Consider the following 23,004-nt stretch of genomic DNA (forward strand, 5'->3'; position numbering starts at 1 on the left):
CTATGGTGTCCCTCACAAACACCTGCTGCTAGTCTAAGGACCTGTGGTGTCCCTCAAACACCTACTGCTAGTCTAAGGACCTATGGTGTCCCTCACAAACACCTGCTGCTAGTCTAAGGACCTATGGTGTCCCTCACAAACACCTGCTGCTAGTCTAAGGACCTATGGTGTCCCTCACAAACACCTGCTGCTAGTCTAAGGACCTGTGGTGTCCCTCAAACACCTGCTGCTAGTCTTAGGACCTGTGGTGTCCCTCAAACACCTACTGCTAGTCTAAGGACCTGTGGTGTCCCTTACAAACACCTGCTGCTAGTCTAAGGACCTGTGGTGTCCCTCACAAACACCTGTTGCTAGTCTAAGGACCTATGGTGTCCCTCACAAACACCTGCTGCTAGTCTAAGGACCTATGGTGTCCCTCACAAACACCTGCTGCTAGTCTAAGGACCTGTGGTGTCCCTCAAACACCTGCTGCTAGTCTTAGGACCTGTGGTGTCCCTCAAACACCTACTGCTAGTCTAAGGACCTGTGGTGTCCCTTACAAACACCTGCTGCTAGTCTAAGGACCTGTGGTGTCCCTCACAAACACCTGTTGCTAGTCTAAGGACCTGTGGTGTCCCTCAAACACCTACTGCTAGTCTAAGGACCTATGGTGTCCCTCAAACACCTGCTGCTAGACTAAGGACCTATGGTGTCCCTCAAACACCTGCTGCTAGACTAAGGACCTATGGTGTCCCTCACAAACACCTGCTGCTAGACTAAGGACCTATGGTGTCCCTCACAAACACCTGCTGCTAGACTAAGGACCTATAGTGTCCCTCAAACAGCTGCTGCTAGACTAAGGACCTGTGGTGTCCCTCAAACACCTGCTGCTAGACTAAGGACATATGGTGTCCTTCAAACAGCTCCTGCTACCTAAGAGGACATTTTAAACACAGAGCTGGAGAAATCTACAAATCTACACTTCTCTATATAACTACATAATCCAAAAGGAGTACTGTAGCCTACATTAGACAACTTGAACTCTATAGGTTTATCATTTCAAAACAATATTCCCTATCTGTAATACACCATTTTTCATACTTTACTGTAATTATTGTATTAATTTATTAATGGATATTACAACTCCAATGTACACTATTGTACACTGATTGAAGTCAGCCCTTCACATTATTCACACGTGGCTGAGTACCATGGAACAAACAGAAGACTGTCTACAGCCGCCAGACCTGTGCTACCTTCATTGCGCTGCACCAAGTCACACAACAAAGCTCATGCTTCTATCCCTCGTGATGTTGAAATCAAACGGCAGGATAGTCTACATTCCAAATCCGTCACTTTGTATCGTTTACGGGCTACACACGTCTTGTACTATAGGCCTACGTGACTGTAACTTGAAAGTAAATTACGTTTTTTTCTTTGAAGGCTACAATGCATCGTTCTTTCCTGAAATGTTTTCCCTTTGTAAATCCTGAGAAAAAAAAATTCTGTGCAAAAAACATGGAAAAAACATCAACCGATTTTTTTTTCTGTTCGAAATCAAAACGAGGGCAGGTTCGAGACGAGAACAATAACATCTCAAAAGTAGAGGTGAGGAGAAAACTCAACATAATAAAGTTGTTAACCTGTTCCACTGCTAGGTTGGCTAGTTAGTCAGTAAAAGTTATATACATCTTCATCACCTACCTGTCAGGAATAATACAGGAATCCACCATCTCAGCAACAAACACATCTTCCATATCAAAGCATTTGAGTTTAGAGAAGTGCTGTGTACATGTTCTCCTCGCCTTTTCCGCCTCATTCCTCAAACCGCTATTCGGTGCGCCTCGCTCTACCCGAGTATAACGGGATTGTAACGCTCCTAGCTCTAACCGAATATAACGGGACTGTACAGGTCCTGGCTCTTCCCGAGTATAACGGGACTGTACAGGTCCTGGCTCTTCCCGAGTATAACGGGACTATACCGTTTGAGAAATGGGTGGTGCATGCGCGGTTTGGTCCTTTTGAGGACAAGGGGGGCGTTCATTTAAAAGTGACTCAAGCATCTTTACATGTTGTGGTCAATGGTGACTGTGTCTATTTGGGTCATTCTTGAATTGCGGTGATAAATTCTGATCCTTGACTTTGGCATCATGTAAAAGCACATTAAAATGAAAAAAACATGACAAGTAATACATTTGTAAAAATGACAAAGGTTGTTTGCACACATCAATCTTTAGGAAGCCTACAGATGGGAATACCATTCTGAGGGCAGATAGCTTTCACCCCAAAAGGCTAAAAGAGAATATTCCATATGGCCAATTCCAAAGAGTCCGCAGAATTTGCGATCAGGAAACAGACTATAGTGTCAAATCTGCTGAATTGGAGAATCGTTTCTTGAATCGGGGCTACAGCGTCCAGGTCCTGAAAGATGCAGGTATAAGGGCTGGATTACTTGACAGAGAGAACTTGTTGCGAAGGGGAGTGCCTCGTGATGCATCAGAGAGAGTGTATTTTGTTACAAAATACAGCACTGAAGCAGAGAACATTAAAAGAATCATTAAAAATAATTGGGGAATCATCCAAAGTGATACGCTACTACGCCAAGTTTTCCTGAGCCACCAGTCAGAAGCTTTAAGAGATGTCCTACCCTAAAGGACAAATTAGTCCACAGTTATCTTCCGGGTGACTCTCAAAAAACTTGGCTTGGCCACAAACCCAAGGGCTCTTTTAAATGTAACCAGTGCAACCATTGCAGAAATATTGCACAGAAAAAGTATTTTGTTGATACAGCTTCCAAAATGGAGTATTACGTCAAGCATTTCATTAACTGCAAAACCACTCATGTCATCTATAGATTGGAATGTCCACAGTGCAAGGTGTTCTACATTGGACGGACAAAGAGACGCCTTCAAGATCGCCTAGCGGAACACAAGTACGCCATACGGGTAGGCAATGAAGACTACCCCATGGCAAGGCACTACAAGTCCTTACACCATGGCAACCCTGCCTCCCTACAAGCTATGGGTATTGATCATATCCCGGCCTCTATTAGAAAAGGGGACCGTCTTAAACAGTTAAACCAAATGGAAAGTTTTGGGATTTACAAACTACAGGCCACTAAATACCCGGGTTTAAATGAAGATATGGATTTCTCACCCTTCCTGTAGGGTTGTGATGGGTACATTTGCTGTCATCTAGTGGATATTTTGCTCAATTGCCCTCAGCTATGTTTAGACTCTTGTTGTTCATGTTTTGCTGTTTTCTAGTGTACTATGGAATGTATTGATTTCTTATTCTTGACACTTCGCCCAGACATATTTAAGGTTAGAACTACCTTTCTAAGTGTTCTGATACTTCTAGTTTGGAGTTAAATTTTTATGATAACATAGCTACAGCATTTCACTTTAAAGTGTGTATACTATTGCTTACTAGGTGTGTCCAATCAATTTTAACCACTCCCCCTTCAAATTAGGGTTAATTGGAAAAGCTGTTAAACAGAGAACATTGTATTATTTCTTTGTACACCCTGATGAAGGCCATGCAGCCGAAACGCGTCGTTTTTTTTAAAACATTGTTTCTATTGAACATGCCATGCTAATAAAGGCATTTTAATCAATTATATGAAGATGCCTTGGTCCTCCTTTCTTTTTGAAGTAATACATTTGTCTTTTGTTTTTACAGTTATTTAATAAGAAAACATATATAAGTCATTTATACTACAAAACATATTTTTGTATGCATTGTAGAATCTACTGGGGGATAGCAGGTTGGCTTGTCCTACTGGTGATGTGTAGCGGTGTAGTGACATGTTTTGGCGATTTAGAGATATTTATCTATCATTTTGAATGCTAGACATTGAAACAAAATTATGTAATATATTGCCTACATCAATAAAAACAAATGACATTATTACTAGTATAATGTGTGTCCCTCAATTATATGTCATTGGTGTTAGCGCCTTGAAAATCACTGATTACAAAGATATGCAAGGACCTTGAGCGCCAGTGGCAAACTGTTATCAGGGGAGGAGTCTGTTATCGGGGGAGGGGTCTGTTATCGGGGGAGGGGTCTGTTATCGGGGGAGGAGTCTGTTATCGGGGAAGGGGTCTATATTATCGGGGGAGGGGTCTATATTATCAGGGGAGGAGTCTGTTATCGGGGGAGAGGTCTATATTATCGGGGGAGGAGTCTGTTATCGGGGGAGGGGTCTATATTATCGGGGGAGGGGTCTATATTATCAGGGGAGGAGTCTGTTATCGGGGGAGGGGTCTATATTATCATGGGAGGAGTCTGTTAAGGGGGAGGGATCTATATTATCAGGGGAGGAGTCTGTTATCGGGGGAGGGGTCTGTTATTGGGGGAGAGGTCTATATTATCGGGGGAGGAGTCTGTATTATCAGGGGAGGAGTCTGTTTTCGGGGGAGGGGTCTATATTATCTGGGGAGGAGTCTGTTATCGGGGGAGGGGTCTATATTATCGGGGGAGGAGTCTGTATTATCAGGGGAGGAGTCTGTTATCTGGGGAGGAGGCTGTTATCAGGGGAGGGGCCTATATTATCGGGGGAGGAGTCTGTATTATCAGGGGAGGAGTCTGTTATCTGGGGAGGAGGCTGTTATCGGGGGAGGGGTCTATATTAATGAAAAGATGAGCTAAACACGTCCTTTTATTATGTCATAGATTTGAGGATTCCATTGATCTTGTGTTGTGACTGAATCCAGTGTTACTTGGTGTTAGTCAATTTCAATGACGCTAAGTAACACTGTGAGCTTAATGAATAATCATATCACTTCAGTAAATCATTTTTTAAAGGCTTGATGACCATAGATTTCAGCATTTGTGGCCTCCATTGCAGAAAATGCTAATTTACCTAAAATGTCTCATTGTTTACATCATTGGTGTAGCTGCTCCTACTGGTGGAACAATGTCATCATACTGGTAAAAAATATGAAAACACATTAAACTACCATTAGCTGATTTAGAATAGATGTACCCAAATACATTTAAATAAAAACACATCTAGAAAAATACAGCTACATTTTTCCAAAATGCCATACCCAAATGACACCTAAATTCAAGAACGGCACCTAGTATCTTAGTGCGGTGGACAGAACATTTGATTTCTAATAAAACACATTGAATATTATATTTTCATTTAACAATGCCTCTTAGACGATGGGGGAAAAACAGGGAATGGAGAATAAAGGCAGCCCACTGGGCTGGTTGAATCAACTGTGTTTAAATGTAATCCAGTCACCTGAGTATTTCTTCATAGGACTGGACAAGCCCTTAGCCTGGTTGTAGGCTCACTAGGCTGAATACCAACACTTGTTCAAGATAGCATGCAAAGGACACAGGAGATCTTTGGAGAGATCTTCACAATTGCTATAATAATCTGTGCTGAATCTCAAACAGTACTGATCACTTGCATTATGTGCTTTTGATGTAATCTCAACTGTAATCCAGGTCTTTCGGTTGTGTTATTAGATGAAGCACAGTGATAACAAATTAAATTGTTTTAATTTTAACTTTGTTGTGCTTTTAAAATGGTTGAAAGCACAGTGATAACACATGTACATGACAACTATACCAAAAACCAGACATTGTTTTTCCATTGGAATTTTGTTGTGCTTTTAGATGGTTGAACGCATACTGATAAACACATTGGGAATTCAACAATGAGTAGTTCGTTCCACCACTTTTATAAACTAATCAACGGTACCACAGTAGGCTAATCAACAGTACCACAGTAGGCTAATCAACGGTACCACAGTAGGCTAATCAACGGTACCACAGTAGGCTAATCAACGGTACCACAGTAGGCTAATCAACGGTACCACAGTAGGCTAATCAACGGCGCCACAGTAGGCTAATCAACGGCGCCACAGTAGGCTAATCAACGGCGCCACAGTAGGCTAATCAACGGCGCCACAGTAGGCTAATCAACGGCGCCACAGTAGGCTAATCAACGGCGCCACAGTAGGCTAATCAACGGCGCCACAGTAGACTAATCAACGGTACCACAGTAGGCTAATCAACGGCACCACAGTAGACTAATCAACGGTACCACAGTAGGCTAATCAACGGCACCACAGTAGACTAATCAACGGTACCACAGTAGGCTAATCAACGGTACCACAGTAGACTAATTTGTGAGACAGAGAGAAACTAGGCAATAGTGAACAGTCCCACAACGAAGACACGTTAGTCAAGGTGCATCACTGCCCCCTGTCGTTTCTTCAAGTTTTGTACATTCATTTTTCCAGACAGACAGAGAGACAGAGACAGCGGGAGAGAATTTTGTCTGCACTGAAACCACACACATTGTGGCCTTGTAATAGATACATCTGGCTTTAATATGAATTCACTTTAATCCCAATGAAAACATTTCTACACAGATTAGAAACATGATACATTTTATTTACAGTTATTAATTGTACCATCACATTAACCAAAACATTTGATGTTTTAACTAGTTAAATTGTGTCCCTGTACATTTCAAATGCATAAAAACAAAACAAAGGTTAGACATTTTTGGCAAAGATTAAAGACAAGATTATCTTCCTTAGATAAAAACTCCTCACTCAGACAGACCCATGTAATAGGTCTGAACCCAATAAAGCCACTTCTAGTTTAGTGTTGTCTGGCCTCAGGCTATAATGAACAAGTGAAACGACAGGCACATGCCACAGACTGAAACTAGTTTCTCTCTCTTCTTAAAGTGGGTTCTCTTTCCAAAGGCCTGATTGAGTCACTCACTCCAAAAACAAGTCATGGTTTGAATATGTTAATGAAGACACCTGACGCTACACTGCTCACAGCTGAAACACTGGATTAACAAGCATCATGACGCTAAACACATGTACCAAACACAACACTTCTAAGTAATGAAAACAACTATGAAAAAGGTTAACAACTTTATTCATTTATTAGAGGGTATTAGCATTAATATTAAATGTAACTCCAACATTTTATATTAGAGGGTATTAGCAATCTACAGTTGATAAAAACAAATAAACCGTCACCAAAAAGCATGTGGTTCTCAAACTGCCAAGACGGGCATGAAAAGCTCTTCTGTCACACCAACAGTAGACAGTAAGGCAGGAGGAAAAATGCATTATCCAATAAACTGCACTGAGAATTCATACAGTCTTATTCCGGCAATGGCAGCTTATAACAGAACGCAAATTTAAATTCAGATTCAAGAATAAAAATGTTAAAAAAATCCTCATTGAAAATACTAGATGGCACTTTTCAAATCGTGAATCAGCATTCCAATTTGCTTCCTGACTACTGAACTGAATTGAGGCCACCCTTCCTTCAATCATAGGCTGTACTCCACATAGAAGGCCTTTACATAGATAACAGTGACACAATGCCACTCCACCTCTAGTCGTCATGGTCTCTAGCAGGGTTCCCCAACTGACAGACCCTTTTCTTTGGTCCCCCAAGTTTTCTGAACCAAAAAAATATTTTTTTGTTTGTAGAATTGCTATTGTTGAACATAAGACTGTACAAACACCAGGAAATCCCCTCCAAGTGATTTTCATTTTGGAAATCTGTTCAAATATTCCCACACACAAGAGCGATATCTATGTGATGGTATACAAATGTAAGCAAGGTTCTAAATTATTATATATTTGTCAAATATTACATCCGTTTCAGCTTCTTGTAGTCAATTTGCCGACTACAAATGATATACAATTATGTTCCGAACCCCTGAACTTCTGCTAAAGGAAAAACACCATCTGGCAGCTGAATCTGTTTGATGATCCCTGATCTATAGGCTTTAACTTTGTTGAGTATCTGTCGTCCTGTTATTTATGTAACCAGGTTCAGTCTAGTAGCGAGGAACTTTGTGAAGCCTGACCTAGCTACTATTTTATAATAGTTGTATTTTCAACCACTCCAAAAACAAGTTGCGGGAAACATGAAGTGGTTCTAATCTATTCTATTTTTAGAAGGCTTAGCAGGTTTATTGGCGGGTACACTGGGAGGTCTGTCACGGTCATCATAACGATCACTGTACCGTCCGCCGTCGCTGCGTTCATCGTAAACACGATCACGGTCGTACCGGTCACGGCGGTCAGAGTAGCGGTCGTCCTGGTCCCTGCGGTCATCGTAGTCGCTGCGGCGGTCACCGTAGTCGCTGCGGCGGTCATCATAGCCATCGCGGCGGTCATCGTAGTCGCTGCGACGGTCATCGTAGTCGCTGCGACGGTCATCGTAGTCCTTCTCGCTGCGTTCCTTGTACTGGTCGTGGCGGTCCACGATCTTTGGTGGGTGGTCATCGTCGTCTTCCTTGCTTCGCGTCTGGCGAACCTCGCCGTTCACCACAGGTTTGTCGTCGTGGAACTCCTCCCCCTCTGGAACCCTGAGGACATATCAGTGGACAGGAGACTCAGCACGCTGTCTGTTCTCACCATCTCAGCTCTCATGGTGTGTGTGTGTGTGTGTGTGTGTGTGTCAGACCATACGTACCCCATAGCGTACTCCTCTGCCTTGTCCTTCTTCTTTCTGCAGCAGCAGCAGTAGAGGAGGATGATGAGCAGCACCAGAACACCAACCACAACGCCGCCAATGATACCTGCTGTTGAACCCATGGTCATAGACGCTACGGGAGAGAGAGGAGAGGAGAGGAGAGGAGGATGAGGAGAGGAGAGGAATTGACATTTCTATTGATAAAATGTGTCTGTATGTATCCTGTAACAGGACCATCCTCATGTGATGGTTACGTTGCCTCAGATCTCAACATTTGTGTTAGCTCCCAGAGATAATGACTAAGCTGTAGCTCAGCAGGCTAACACAGTCTCGTGTTGCACACTCACGTGGCATGACGGACAGCGTCAGGTTGCATTTGGCACTGCGGATCTTATTAGTGGAGGTACAGATGTAGTATCCTGAGGATTCCATGGTGAGGTTGAAGAGAGACAGGACACCATCCTCTGGAAGAGACGGAGACAACCTGTTAGGTCAAGAGTCAAGGTCATATCAACTGAAACTGAACAAGCACACACAGACACTACATACTGTCTGTTGTCTTGGGTGCAGGTGCTCGGGGCATGTTTTTGACGTCGTAGCCTTGCCACTTGTAGGTAGGGAGAGGAGAGCCCTCTTCAGACAGACAGGTGAGACTGATGTTCTGGAAGTACTCTGCCCTCCCATCAATCTTACAGATAGGCACAGAGGGAGCCACTGTGTACACAATATTTGCAATGTTAAGTTAAACAGTAATCATCGACACTTTACGGATTTCTAAGGTTTATTATGGAATAAAGCGGAATGAAGCTAAATTCTACGGTTTATTATGTAATATTCTACTTAATTCTATGGGAGTCATTGTTTTTTTACCCAGGACCACCAGACGGGTGGTATCAGCCAGCTGACCCTTGTCATCCTTGGGGATGGAGACCCGACACTCGAATAGTCGGTTGTCCAGGAGACTGATGGAGGACAGCTTCAGGTTGGCTACTCCTTTAGCTATGTCCTGCTCCAGGGAAACTCTTCCTTCATACCGGTCAGTGATGTCCAGTTCACCAGTAGAGTAGGAGGTGAGGATGGTCACCTGGAAACAACAATTTCAACAACACCTGTAAACACCAATGCTAACCCCCTTGGGTTGTGCCGTGGCGGAGATCATTGTGGGCTATACTATACTTTGTGGGCTGTGCTTTGGCAAAGTGGGTGGGGTTATATCCTGCCTGTTTGGCCCTGTCCGGGGGTATCATCGGATGGGGCCACAGTGTCTCCTGACCCCTCTTGTCTCAGCCTCCATTATTTATGCTGCAGTAGTTTGTGTGTCGGGGGGCTAGGGTCAGTCTGTTATATCTGGAGTATTTCTCCTGTCATCTCCGGTGTCCTGTGTGAATTTAAGTATGCTCTCTCTAATATTCTCTTTCTTTCTCTCTCTCTCGGAGGATCTGAACCCTAGGACCATGCATCAGGACTACCTGGCATGATGACTCCTTGCTGCCCCCAGTCCACCTGGCCATGCTGCTGCTCCAGTTTCAACTGTTCTGCCTGCGGCTATGGAACCCTGACCCGTTCACCGGACGTGCTACCTGTCCCAGACCTGCTGTTTTCAACTCTCTAGAGACAGCAGGAGCAGTAGAGATACTCTCAATGATCGGCTATGAAAAGCCAACTCGACAACTACTGTGATTATTATTATTTGACCATGCTGGTCATTTATGAACATTTGAACATCTTGGCCATGTTCTGTTATAATCTCCACCCGGCACAGCCAGAAGAGGACTGGCCACCCCTCATAGCCTGGTTCCTCTCTAGGTTTTTTCCTAATGAATCGTGAATATTGATGAGTGAGAAAGTTAGAGGATCAAAGATCAAACCCTCAAGACATACTAAACTCCCACCATTACCAATAACAGGGGAGGTTAAATCAAATCAAAAGCAAATGTATTTATATAGCCCTTCTTACATCAGCTGATATCTCAAAGTGCTGTACAGAAACCCAGCCTAAAACACCAAACACCAAGCAATGCAGGTGTAGAAGCACAGTGGCTAGGAAAAACTCCCTAGAAAGGCCAAGTATTATCCGTAACCATGGTAGCATCCACATTAATGTACAAGTGTTCAGAAATATTTTCTATTCTTATTTACAATAGAAGTGACTCCAAAATGACACAATACATTATTTACCATTAATTTTAATTGGGCACAAAATAACCTGAAAAACAAACTGCAAATGCATCCAACAAACTTGATGTAGTCATTATGTCCGTACGGAATATGGAACCCAAAAACACGTTTTACTACTATATTTATAACAATCTTTAGGGGTGTCAATTTTGAGCCCTAACTTCTTGAGAAAAAAAAGGCTTGTTAAATCAAATCACTTTCTGTACACAACTGTAGTATAAACATGTCCCAATTATTGCTCCTGTTTATCAAGGGGATCAATAGTTTAAACCCACTGAATGTAATAGTCAGGGCTGATCAGAGGGGTTTCTGGTTGGTTTATTACCTCTGGCTCTCCGGGTTTGTCTGCTTCAGCCAACCAGGATATGATGACCAGATTGTTGATTGGGTTCTTGGGTTTGAAGGTGCATGGTATAGTGATGTTGTCTCCCCTGGCGAACTCATAGGACTGCTCAGGGATGGACACCTGTAAAGCTACAGTCATGGACACGACTGGGACAGAGAGAAACAAACAGGGGGACAGGAAGACAGGTTTTACAGACACTGACGTATAGAGCTGTAGGAGGTGAACACTTAAAATGAAGTGCTTTGTAACACTGAAACTAATGGCAAATGAGCTGCCACCAACTTGAAGGAGAGAAAACCTTAAAGTACCACAAGAGCGGAATTCTTTTTTTCAACTGAAAGACGATGCCCGTGATGTTTCACAACAATTCAAGAAGTCATTGTTTTAGTCAAAGTATGATATATTTTGGCTTGAAGTGGGAAATCTGAAGTGGGGACTTTCCATGTGTTTCCCCACAACTACACAGACAGCTCGCAGTTCCCATTTGTTTCACCACAACCTTCTTTACAACCCCCAATTCACAAATATGTATAAATAGCCTGCGTCATTCTTCGGAGGTGGAACCTAAACAAGCATTTCCGCTCTAGGGCAGGAATTACGTCGAATAGCATTGCCTTCTGGTGGGCGCATTTAACTTTGCTAGAGTATTAAAACACATGGGTGTAAGGTTTATGAGATAGATTTAATGTGTACTGCGTAGCGTGTACTATGTACTGCGTAGCGTGTACTATAACAGTGAAGTAGGTGAGACATTGCACTGGAATTGCAGCCAGGGTATGTGGATTAATGGAATTCTGGAATCTAGGCTTAACAGTCATCTTAGATACGGGTGTGCTGGAGCACAGAGGAAAGCCTCCAACTGCAGCAATAAAAACCCACACAGGTAATGTCATAGCACCGTGAGTCTTATTATGTTGTCCTCCATTATGACAGGTCTTTAGAAACTAAAGGACGGGTTACACCCACTTACAGTAAGGGAGTGAGAAGCCTTGCACAAAACCTTGGCTTGTGCAAGACAGAACTGTTTCCCCAATCACCTCAATGCTCCCATTACAGTCTTTAGGACGACTCAGCCAGATATCAAACTCCCAATCTTCCAATCTCAGGGCGGAGATTCTAACCACACAGACGTACACTGTGTGTACATGTATAAATATTATAGCAAGATTTATGTGACTTGAAAAATAAAAAGCATTTGTTTTCACATTGATACGTACGGACGCTTATAGGCCCGTTGTCCTCCAGTGGGAATGCAAAGTGTTTAGGGTTGGGCACCTCTCCTGCCTGTGTCATCCAGCACTCTCTAACTACCAGCTCTCACAGTCTCACATCAGAATTAGAGCTTCAGCCATGTTTCTCAAACATCAAATTTCTAAGTGTTTAAAGTTAAGTTTAGGCATTAACTCTGAATTTAAGGTTAGGGTTCAGTTCAGGAATTAACTCCAAATTGTTAAGGTTAGGCATTAACACCAAATGGTTAAGGGTTAGGGTTATCTACTTGGGTTAGGGTTAGCTACTAGGGTTAGGGTTAGCTACTAGGGTTAGCTACTAGGGTTAGGGTTCGCTACTAGGGTTAGCTACTAGGGTTAGGGTTCGCTACTAGGGTTAGGGTTAGCTACTAGGGTTAGGGTTAGCTACTAGGGTTAGGGTTAGCTACTAGGGTTAGCTACTAGGGTTAGGGTTAGGGTTAGCTACTAGGGTTAGGGTTAGCTACTAGGGTTAGGGTTAGCTACTAGGGTTAGGGTTAGCTACTAGGGTTAGGGTTAGCTACTAGGGTTAGCTACTAGGGTTAGCTACTAGGGTTAGCTACTAGGGTTAGGGTTAGCTACTAGGGTTAGGGTTAGCTACTAGGGTTAGCTACTAGGGTTAGGGTTAGCTACTAGGGTTAGCTACTAGGGTTAGGGTTAGCTACTAGGTTTAGCTACTAGGGTTAGGGTTAGCTACTAGGGTTAGGGTTAGCTACTAGGGTTAGGGTTAGCTACTAGGGTTAGGGTTAGCTACTAGGGTTAGGGTTAGCTACTAGGGTTAGGGTTAGCTACTAGGGTTAGCTACTAGGGTTAGGGTTAGCTACTAGGGTTAGCTACTAGGGTTAGGGTTGGCTACTAGGGTTAGGGTTAGCTACTAGGGTTAGGGTTAGCTACTAGGGTACTAAGTTAACATATGGAATTGTTTTAAGATTGTCACACCATGGATCATTTAGCTATTGGATTTAGAAGTTTAGGACCCCTAAAATAAAATACATATATTTGCTAAAATATTGAATTTGGCCTTTACTACTATAGCCCGTAGAAACGCATTGAATAACATTCATAAATGGCAAAAAAGACAGTCAAAAAATGAATGATCAAGGAATAAGGTTTTGAAGTGTCTGTCCTCTACCTAGGAGATTAGAAAGCTCAGGAAATATTGTAGCTTTTTTTGTGAATATATTTGTTGGAGCAAAACTACCTCCATTGGTTTGTATGGGTTATCTTGAGACTAGTCCGGCGGTCTAGAGGCGTCACTACAGACCCGGGTTCGATCCCGGGCTGTATCACAACCGGCTGTGATGGGGAGTCCCATAGGGCAGCACAATTGGTCCAGCGTTGTCCAGGTTAGGGGAGGGTTTGGCCAGGGTAGGCCATCATTGTAAATAATCATTTGTTCTTAACTGACTTGCCTAGTTAAATAAAGGTAAAATAAATAGTCCAAACCAGAGAATACCAACGTGATCGTGAGTCTCCTCTTCCCATAGTGGTCGTTCATTGCAAGAAAAGTGATGTCTCTAGTTTAAATGGATGGATTTTAATGGGGATTGTTTTATTATGTTACTTAGATTGACGCACAGGTGCATCAACAGACTCAAGGTTTTTTAAATGATGTTGCTCTCTGTTTCTTCTCTCTGGACGCCAGGCAGTAAATACAAAATGTATTGCATTCTTTTACTTTCTGCTTTTTGCTATATGTAACTGCATCCGATTCTACCAATTTGTACAAAACAAGATGAGCTGAACACGTGAGGTGACGCCACATCGATACCATATAGATGTCTATAAAGGTGAGACATTTCCCTCCCAAAAAACACATGGGTGTGGCTCTTGTTGTATAACATAGAGACATTTATGAAATGATATAAGATCAGTAAACTCACCGAGACAAAGTAAAACGCCAGCAAACATCCCTTTCTGCGAGGCCATCATAGTTCAGTAACAGTTACGACCTCGCCGGTCTCCGGTGTTGTTTTTTGTAGGCTATGGACCGCGGACAAGACCTTGGCCAGGTAGAAGGCTCACTAGGCTGAGTACCAAAACTTGTGCTAAGTGCGTTCCTGGTTGCGAAGAGAACTTCAAAATGAGTGACGTTGTCACCTGCCAATCAGAACGTCGATATTTTGCAGGTAGCATTCTCTGCCCGCCCTCTTATCTTGTCGGTACATGCCCTGTTATTTTGTTTCTCTCACAAGACTAACCTTTTGCAACTTTGACTCTACACTTTGTCAAGAGAAAGTTGTATGCACTTGCAGTGACTGTCTTACCAACAGCCATAAGACACAAATGCATTTTTGAATGCAAATAGATTCTCTTCTGTAATTTGAATGTGCAGAGTTGAGAGAGGACAGTAGAGACAGATGGTATTTTCACCAGTGGTGCCAGGATCCCTGAGAGAGAAACACCTTCATTATGATTCTATATTTAGTTATTTCTTCAAGCTTAAAGGTGAGGGAGGAGCGTGTGTGTGGAAAAGACTGGTCAGGTTTCAGTCAGGAACAGGAAGGGTGTGGGTCAGAATTGGGGAAGCGTTATATCTAGTCAGACTGGTTTGAAAAGGGGTGTGTCATCTCCACAGCACAGAGTCCCTCACATACAGGTAGCTTCCCCCCCCTCCCCCCTGCCAAACTGACACAGACACACCTACACACTCTTCTTTTCTCTCTCTGTTTCTCTCTCTGTTATTTTTCTTGTCCCATTATGGCAAGGTATTCCCTTTATAGTGACCAGAGCAATAGACCCTGGTCAAAGTAATGCACTATGAAAGGAATAGAGGGCCATTTTCCATGCATGGGTTTTCTAGTAGGTTTCTAGTGGTGTGTTCTGGACTGATCACATGGAGGGTTTCTAGTAGTGTGTTCTGGACTGATCACATGGAGGGTTTCTAGTAGGTTTCTAGTGGTGTGTTCTGGCCTGATCACATGGAGGGTTTCTAGTAGTGTGTTCTGGACTGATCACATGGAGGGTTTCTAGTAGTGTGTTCTGGACTGATCACATGGAGGGTTTCTAGTAGTGTGTTCTGGACTGATCACATGGAGGGTTTCTAGTAGGTTTCTAGTAGTGTGTTCTGGACTGATCACATGGAGGGTTTCTAGTAGTGTGTTCTGGCCTGATCACATGGAGGGTTTCTAGTAGGTTTCTAGTAGTGTGTTCTGGCCCATTCACATGGAGGGTTTCTAGTAGTGTGTTCTGGACTGATCACATGGAGGGTTTCTAGTAGTGTGTTCTGGACTGATCACATGGAGGGTTTCTAGTAGTATGTTCTGGACTGATCACATGGAGGGTTTCTAGTAGTGTGTTCTGGACTGATCACATGGAGGGTTTCTAGTAGTGTGTTCTGGACTGATCACATGGAAGGTTTCTAGTAGTGTGTTCTGGACTGATCACATGGAGGGTTTCTAGTAGTATGTTCTGGACTGATCACATGGAGGGTTTCTAGTAGTGTGTTCTGGACTGATCACATGGAGGGTTTCTAGTAGTGTGTTCTGGACTGATCACATGGAGGGTTTCTAGTAGTGTGTTCTGGCCCATTCACATGGAGGGTTTCTAGTAGTGTGTTCTGGACTGATCCCATGGAGGGTTTCTAGTAGGTTTCTAGTAGTGTGTTCTGGACTGATCACATGGAGGGTTTCTAGTAGTGAGGTAGAGGTGTTCTGGACTGATCACATGGAGGGTTTCTAGTACTGTGTTCTGGACTGATCACATGGAGGGTTTCTAGTAGTGAGGTAGAGGTGTTCTGGACTGATCACATGGAGGGTTTCTAGTACTGTGTTCTGGACTGATCACATGGAGGGTTTCTAGTAGTGAGGTAGAGGTGTTCTGGACTGATCACATGGAGGGTTTCTAGTAGTGTGTTCTGGCCCATTCACATGGAGGGTTTCTAGTAGGTTTCTAGTAGTGTGTTCTGGACTGATCACATGGAGGGTTTCTAGTAGTGAGGTAGAGGTGTTCTGGACTGATCACATGGAGGGTTTCTAGTAGTGTGTTCTGGACTGATCACATGGAGGGTTTCTAGTAGTGAGGTAGAGGTGTTCTGGACTGATCACATGGAGGGTTTCTAGTACTGTGTTCTGGACTGATCACATGGAGGGTTTCTAGTAGTGAGGTAGAGGTGTTCTGGACTGATCACATGGAGGGTTTCTAGTACTGTGTTCTGGACTGATCACATGGAGGGTTTCTAGTAGTGAGGTAGAGGTGTTCTGGACTGATCACATGGAGGGTTTCTAGTAGTGTGTTCTGGCCCATTCACATGGAGGGTTTCTAGTAGGTTTCTAGTAGTGTGTTCTGGACTGATCACATGGAGGGTTTCTAGTAGTGTGTTCTGGACTGATCACATGGAAGGTTTCTAGTAGTGTGTTCTGGACTGATCACATGGAGGGTTTCTAGTAGTATGTTCTGGACTGATCACATGGAGGGTTTCTAGTAGTGTGTTCTGGACTGATCACATGGAGGGTTTCTAGTAGTGTGTTCTGGACTGATCACATGGAGGGTTTCTAGTAGTGTGTTCTGGCCCATTCACATGGAGGGTTTCTAGTAGTGTGTTCTGGACTGATCCCATGGAGGGTTTCTAGTAGGTTTCTAGTAGTGTGTTCTGGACTGATCACATGGAGGGTTTCTAGTAGTGAGGTAGAGGTGTTCTGGACTGATCACATGGAGGGTTTCTAGTACTGTGTTCTGGACTGATCACATGGAGGGTTTCTAGTAGTGAGGTAGAGGTGTTCTGGACTGATCACATGGAGGGTTTCTAGTACTGTGTTCTGGACTGATCACATGGAGGGTTTCTAGTAGTGAGGTAGAGGTGTTCTGGACTGATCACATGGAGGGTTTCTAGTAGTGTGTTCTGGCCCATTCACATGGAGGGTTTCTAGTAGGTTTCTAGTAGTGTGTTCTGGACTGATCACATGGAGGGTTTCTAGTAGTGAGGTAGAGGTGTTCTGGACTGATCACATGGAGGGTTTCTAGTACTGTGTTCTGGACTGATCACATGGAGGGTTTCTAGTAGTGAGGTAGAGGTGTTCTGGACTGATCACATGGAGGGTTTCTAGTACTGTGTTCTGGACTGATCACATGGAGGGTTTCTAGTAGTGAGGTAGAGGTGTTCTGGACTGATCACATGGAGGGTTTCTAGTACTGTGTTCTGGACTGATCACATGGAGGGTTTCTAGTAGTGAGGTAGAGGTGTTCTGGACTGATCACATGGAGGGTTTCTAGTAGTGTGTTCTGGCCCATTCACATGGAGGGTTTCTAGTAGGTTTCTAGTAGTGTGTTCTGGACTGATCACATGGAGGGTTTCTAGTAGTGAGGTAGAGGTGTTCTGGACTGATCACATGGAGGGTTTCTAGTACTGTGTTCTGGACTGATCACATGGAGGGTTTCTAGTACTGTGTTCTGGACTGATCACATGGAGGGTTTCTAGTAGTGAGGTAGAGGTGTTCTGGACTGATCACATGGAGGGTTTCTAGTACTGTGTTCTGGACTGATCACATGGAGGGTTTCTAGTAGTGAGGTAGAGGTGTTCTGGACTGATCACATGGAGGGTTTCTAGTAGTGTGTTCTGGCCCATTCACATGGAGGGTTTCTAGTAGGTTTCTAGTAGTGTGTTCTGGACTGATCACATGGAGGGTTTCTAGTAGTGAGGTAGAGGTGTTCTGGACTGATCACATGGAGGGTTTCTAGTACTGTGTTCTGGACTGATCACATGGAGGGTTTCTAGTAGTGAGGTAGAGGTGTTCTGGACTGATCACATGGAGGGTTTCTAGTACTGTGTTCTGGACTGATCACATGGAGGGTTTCTAGTAGTGAGGTAGAGGTGTTCTGGACTGATCACATGGAGGGTTTCTAGTAGTGAGGTAGAGGTGTTCTGGACTGATCACATGGAGGGTTTCTAGTAGTGAGGTAGAGGTGTTCTGGACTGATCACATGGAGAGTTTCTAGTAGTGAGGTAGAGGTGTTCTGGACTGATCACATGGAGGGAGAGAGAGACAGTGAGAGAGAGAGAGATGTGGATGTGGCTGAGCCTTATGCTATATAGCAGCACCCTCAGTTCATCCATACGTAGGTTATAAACTAGAGCTGAATCTCTCTCCCCCCTGTTTACTGTTGTCTCTGCAGTATATCAATGTTTTCATCTGGAGATGGACATTCTAGATGTGTCTTGATATCGGCCATGCTCTAATGACAACATGAGACTGAAAGGATTAAATCCACCGCAGAGCAATTTCAGAGTTGATTGTGATTATACCTTCGTTCCAAATAACACCCTATTCCCTACATAGTGCACTACTTTTGACTAGAGCCCTAGGGAATAGGGTGCCATTGGGGACATGTCCGATGTGATTGTGATAGCAGACTGTTGTTTCCCTCTCCAATGGTGGTGAGTCATCAGAGATCAGGGAACAGCTGTGTGTGTGTGTGTGTGTGTGTGTGTGTGTGTGTGTGTGTGTGTGTGTGTGTGTGTGCGTGCGTGCGTGCGTGCGTGCGTGCGTGCGTGCGTGTGTGTATCCTCCTAAAGCCATTGTCAGTCTGAGAGCTGAGAGGGGGATAAGGCTTGATATAAAGATTAATACACCTCCTCACACCTCCTCCTGCCTCCTCACACCTCCTCATACCTCCTCATACCTCCTCCTGCCTCCTCACACCTCCTCCTGCCTCCTCACACCTCCTCCTGCCTCCTCACACCTCCTCCTGCCTCCTCACACCTCCTGCTGCCTCCTCACACCTCCTCCTGCCTCCTCACACCTCCTGCTGCCTCCTCACACCTCCTGCTGCCTCCTCACACCTCCTCCTGCCTCCTCACACCTCCTGCTGCCTCCTCACACCTCCTCCTGCCTCCTCACACCTCCTGCTGCCTCCTCACACCTCATGCTGCCTCCTCACACCTCCTCCTGCCTCCTCACACCTCCTGCTGCCTCCTCACACCTCCTCCTGCCTCCTCACACCTCCTGCTGCCTCCTCACACCTCCTCCTGCCTCCTCACACCTCCTCCTCTCCTGACTCCTCACACATCCTCCTGCCATCTCACTCCTCCTCTCATCTCGCCTCCCTACACTTCCTCCTGCCTCCTCACACGTCCCCCGTGCTCCTCACACCTCCTCCTGCCTCATCACACCTCATCACACCTTCTCACACTTTTGACCATTGGGCAGTCTCCGTCTTTTGGCTCCTAACTCTAGGAAACCAGAGTAATTACTCATGTTTGTCCTTCAGTCATGTTTCTGGGAATTGTAGCCATTGATGTCTTGGCTTGATAATGAAGCCCTCTGCATTCAGCCAGCCAGTCAGTCAGTCTCCCAGCTATCCAGTTAGTCAGTCACTCAGCCAGTCAGTCACCCAGCCACTCAATCACTCAGCCCGCCAGTCAGTCAGTCAGTCAGTCAGTCAGTCAGTCAGTCAGTCACCTAGCCAGCCAGTCAGTCACCCAGCCGGCCAGTCAGTCAATCACTCAGACAGCCAGTCAATCACCCAGCCACTCAATCACTCAGCCCGCCAGTCAGTCACATAGCCAGCCAGCCAGTCAGTCACCCAGCCAGCCAGTCCGTCACCCAGCCGGCCAGCCAGCCACTCAGTCACCCAGCCACTCAATCACTCAGCCCGCCAGTCAGTCAGTCAGTCACCCAGCCAGCCAGTCAGTCACCCAGCCGGCCAGCCAGCCAGTCAGTCAATCACTCAGCCAGCCAGTCAATCACCCAGCCACTCAATCACTCAGCCCGCCAGTCAGTTTGTCAGTCAGTCACATAGCCAGCCAGCCACTCAGTTACTCAGCCAGTCAGTCACCCAGACACTCAATCACTCAGCCCGCCAGTCAGTTGGTCAGTTAGTCCCATAACCAGCCAGTCAGTCAGTCTCCCAGCCAGTTAGTCAGTCACTCAGCCAGTCAGTCAGTCACCTAGCCAGCCAGTCAGTCAGTCTCCCAGCCAGCCAGTTAGTCAGTCACTCAGCCAGCCAGTTAGTCAGTCACTCAGCCAGTCAGTGTCACCTAGCCAGCCAGTCAGTCAGTCACCTAGCCAGTCAGTCAGTCAGTCACACAGCCAGTCAGTCAGTTAGTCAGTCAGATAGCTAAGAAGCCAGCCAGGAAGCCAGCAAGTTACCATTAAAACACTGTGGGGTAAAAAAAATACAAATAATGATGCATAATAACACAGTTTTCTTGTCTTCATTGATTAGCTTCCTTCAGTACTGAGCGTTTGTGTAGGAACGTTCTTCCTGAATTGACAACACAGTTGACATTTAATCAACATGTTGCAGCTATTTGGAAAGGCTGGCTAGAAGATGGGTGGGGATAATTGGGGTAAAGTTGAATTGTGACTTACACTTTCAAACTCCTACCATTAGTTCTGGTGCTAGAGGAAGGAACCTTCCAGAATGCAGGATGGCTGACATTTGGAGGACATTTAGATTCCTCAATGAAGAACACAGTCAATGAATGAAAGAATAATAGCTTTCCAAGTGTTCATCTGTCTCTCTGTCTATTTGCATATGACTAAATAATGAATAGTCCATTTATAAAAAAATATTTATATAATGAATAGTCCATTTATTAAAGTTAATTTAAACAATGAATAGTCCATTTATTAAAGTTAATTTAAACAATGAATAGTCCATTTATTAAAGTTTATTTCTCTAATTTGAAATGGCAGTTTTCAAGATGCCATTTGTTACAGACTATAAGCAACATTTTTGGACAGTCTCAGTCTGGTAAAAATGTCATCTTTAAAAGTGCTCTCTTCCCTTTCTTACAGACAATAAGCAACATTTTTGTACAGCTCTCCCTATCTCAGTTGGAAATGGAGGTTTTGAGAATGGATGACATTTTGTTCTCCCCAGTCCTCAGCATAAACTGTATCTAACCATCAATCTTGACCCCAAAACTAAATCCAACCAAAGTCTATGATGATCAATCTCTATATTTATCCCAGGACGATGAATGCAAGGACAAATACTCACCGAGCTTTACAGCAGTTACTCTTTAATGGTGGGCAGAGGAAAGGATCTTTCTCACTCTCTTCCTTAAAGGCACAGTCTGGGATATGTTCAGCTGTTCTATGGTCATTTCATTTAATGATATACACTAACGGTCAAAAGTTTTAGAACACTTACTCATTCAAGGGTTTTTCTTTATTTTTACTATTTTCTTCATTATAGAATAATAGTGAAGACATCAAAACTATGAAACAACACATATGGAATCATGTAGTAACCAAAAAAGTGTTAAACAAATCAAAATATATTTTATATTTGAGATTCTTCAAATAGCCACCCTTTGCCTTGATGACAGCTTTGCACATTCTTGGCATTCTCTCAACCAGCTTCATGAGGTAGTCACCTGAAACGCATTTCAATTATTAACAGGTGTTCATTCTTAAAAGTACATTTGTGGAATTTCTTTCCTTCTTAAAGCGTTTGAGCCAATCAGTTGTGTTGTGACAAGGTAGGGGTGGTATACAGAAGATAGCCCCATTTGGTAAAAGACCAAGCCCATATTATGGCAAGAACAGCTCAAATAAGCCAAGAGAAACGACAGTCCATCATTACTTTAAGACATGAAGGTCAGTCAATCAGGAACATTTCAAGTGCTTTCGCAAAAACCATCAAGTACTATGATGAAATTGGCTCTCATGAGGACCGCCACAGGAAAGGAAGACCCAGAGTTACCTCTGCTGCAGAGGATAAGTTCATTAGAGTTACCAGCCTCAGAAATTGCAGCCCAAATAAACACTTCACAGAGTTCAAGTAACAGACACATCTCAGCATCAACTGTTCAGAGGAGAATCAGTCCTTCATGGTTGAATTGCTGCAAAGAACATTACTAAAGGACACCAATAAAAATAAGAGACTTGCTTGGGCCAAGAAACATGAGCAATGGACATTAGACCGGTGGAAATCTGTCCTTTGGTCTGGAGTCCAAATTTGAGATTTTTAGTTCCAACTGTGAGACGGTGTGGGTGAACGGATGATCTCCGCATGTGTATCTCCCACCGTAAAGCATGGAGGAGGAGGTGTTATAGTGTGGGGGTGCTTTGCTGGTGACACTGTCTATGATTTATTCAAGGCACACTTAACCAGCATGGCTACCACAATATTCTGCAGCGATACGCCATCCCATCTGGTTTGGTTATAGTGGGACTATCATTTGTTTTTCAACAGGACAATGATCCAACACACCTCCAGACTGCGTAAGGGCTATTTGACCAGAAGGAGAGAGATGGAGTGCTGCATCAGATGACCTGGCCTCCACAATCTCCCGACATCAACCAAATTCAGATGGTTTGGGATGAGTCGGACCGCAGACTGAAGGAAAAGCAGCCAACAAGTGCTCAGCATATGTGGGAACTCCTTCAAGACTGTTGAAAAAGCATTCCAGGTGAAGCTGGTTGACGGCCTAGGAACAGTGGGTTAACTGCCTTGTTCAGGGGCAGAACGACAGATTTTTACCTCGTCAGCTCGAGGATTCGATCTTGCAACCTTTCGGTTACAAGTCCAAGGCTCTAACCACTAGGCTACCTGCCGAAAATAGTAAAAGTAAAGAAAAACCCTTGAAAGAGTAGGTTTTCTAAATCTTTTGACCGGTAGTGTACATGTATACCCATTTGATCAAAATAAGGATTGTGGTTTTACCTTTTAATGGTGGTCAGTGGAAAGGGTTAAAGAAGAGATGGAGAGATGGAGAGAGAAAGACATGGTCTCCTTGAAGGCCCCACATGCTGTGGTTTTCAGTTCTTCCATTCTGAGAAGATGTGATGTCACACTTGAGACATTCACTGTGTCAGCTGGAGGTCT

General features: G+C 44.1%; 2 protein-coding genes across 8 annotated transcripts in view; both read right to left on the bottom strand.

Annotated features, from left to right (window-relative positions):
* Positions 1–2,074, bottom strand: part of LOC115188688 (immunoglobulin-like domain-containing receptor 2) — a 40,976-nt gene extending 38,902 nt beyond the window's left edge. For 3 of the 7 annotated variants that reach the window (XM_029747405.1, XM_029747402.1, XM_029747401.1), the window contains exon 1: positions 1,684–2,073. In XM_029747405.1, coding sequence (XP_029603265.1) covers positions 1,684–1,798 — 115 coding nt within the window. In that variant the 5' untranslated portion in view covers positions 1,799–2,073. Of the gene's footprint in view, positions 1–1,683 lie in introns of all 7 variants that reach the window. The other 4 variants (XM_029747404.1, XM_029747400.1, XM_029747403.1 and 1 more) reach the window with 4 other exon arrangements.
* A 4,239-nt stretch (positions 2,075–6,313) lies between these two features.
* LOC115188787 (cell surface A33 antigen) lies at positions 6,314–14,408 on the bottom strand. Its single transcript, XM_029747639.1, has 7 exons — positions 14,112–14,408; positions 10,961–11,127; positions 9,328–9,541; positions 9,007–9,171; positions 8,805–8,921; positions 8,458–8,590; positions 6,314–8,350 (listed from the first exon to the last, which is right to left on the bottom strand). The coding sequence occupies exons 1-7, from the start codon at positions 14,158–14,160 to the stop codon at positions 7,918–7,920; spliced, it is 1,278 nt and encodes a 425-aa protein (XP_029603499.1). The 5' UTR covers positions 14,161–14,408; the 3' UTR covers positions 6,314–7,917.
* Between the last annotated feature and the right edge of the window lie 8,596 nt (positions 14,409–23,004).

This window comes from Salmo trutta, unplaced genomic scaffold (assembly GCF_901001165.1).
Source record: "Salmo trutta unplaced genomic scaffold, fSalTru1.1, whole genome shotgun sequence".
NCBI lineage: Eukaryota > Metazoa > Chordata > Actinopteri > Salmoniformes > Salmonidae > Salmo > Salmo trutta.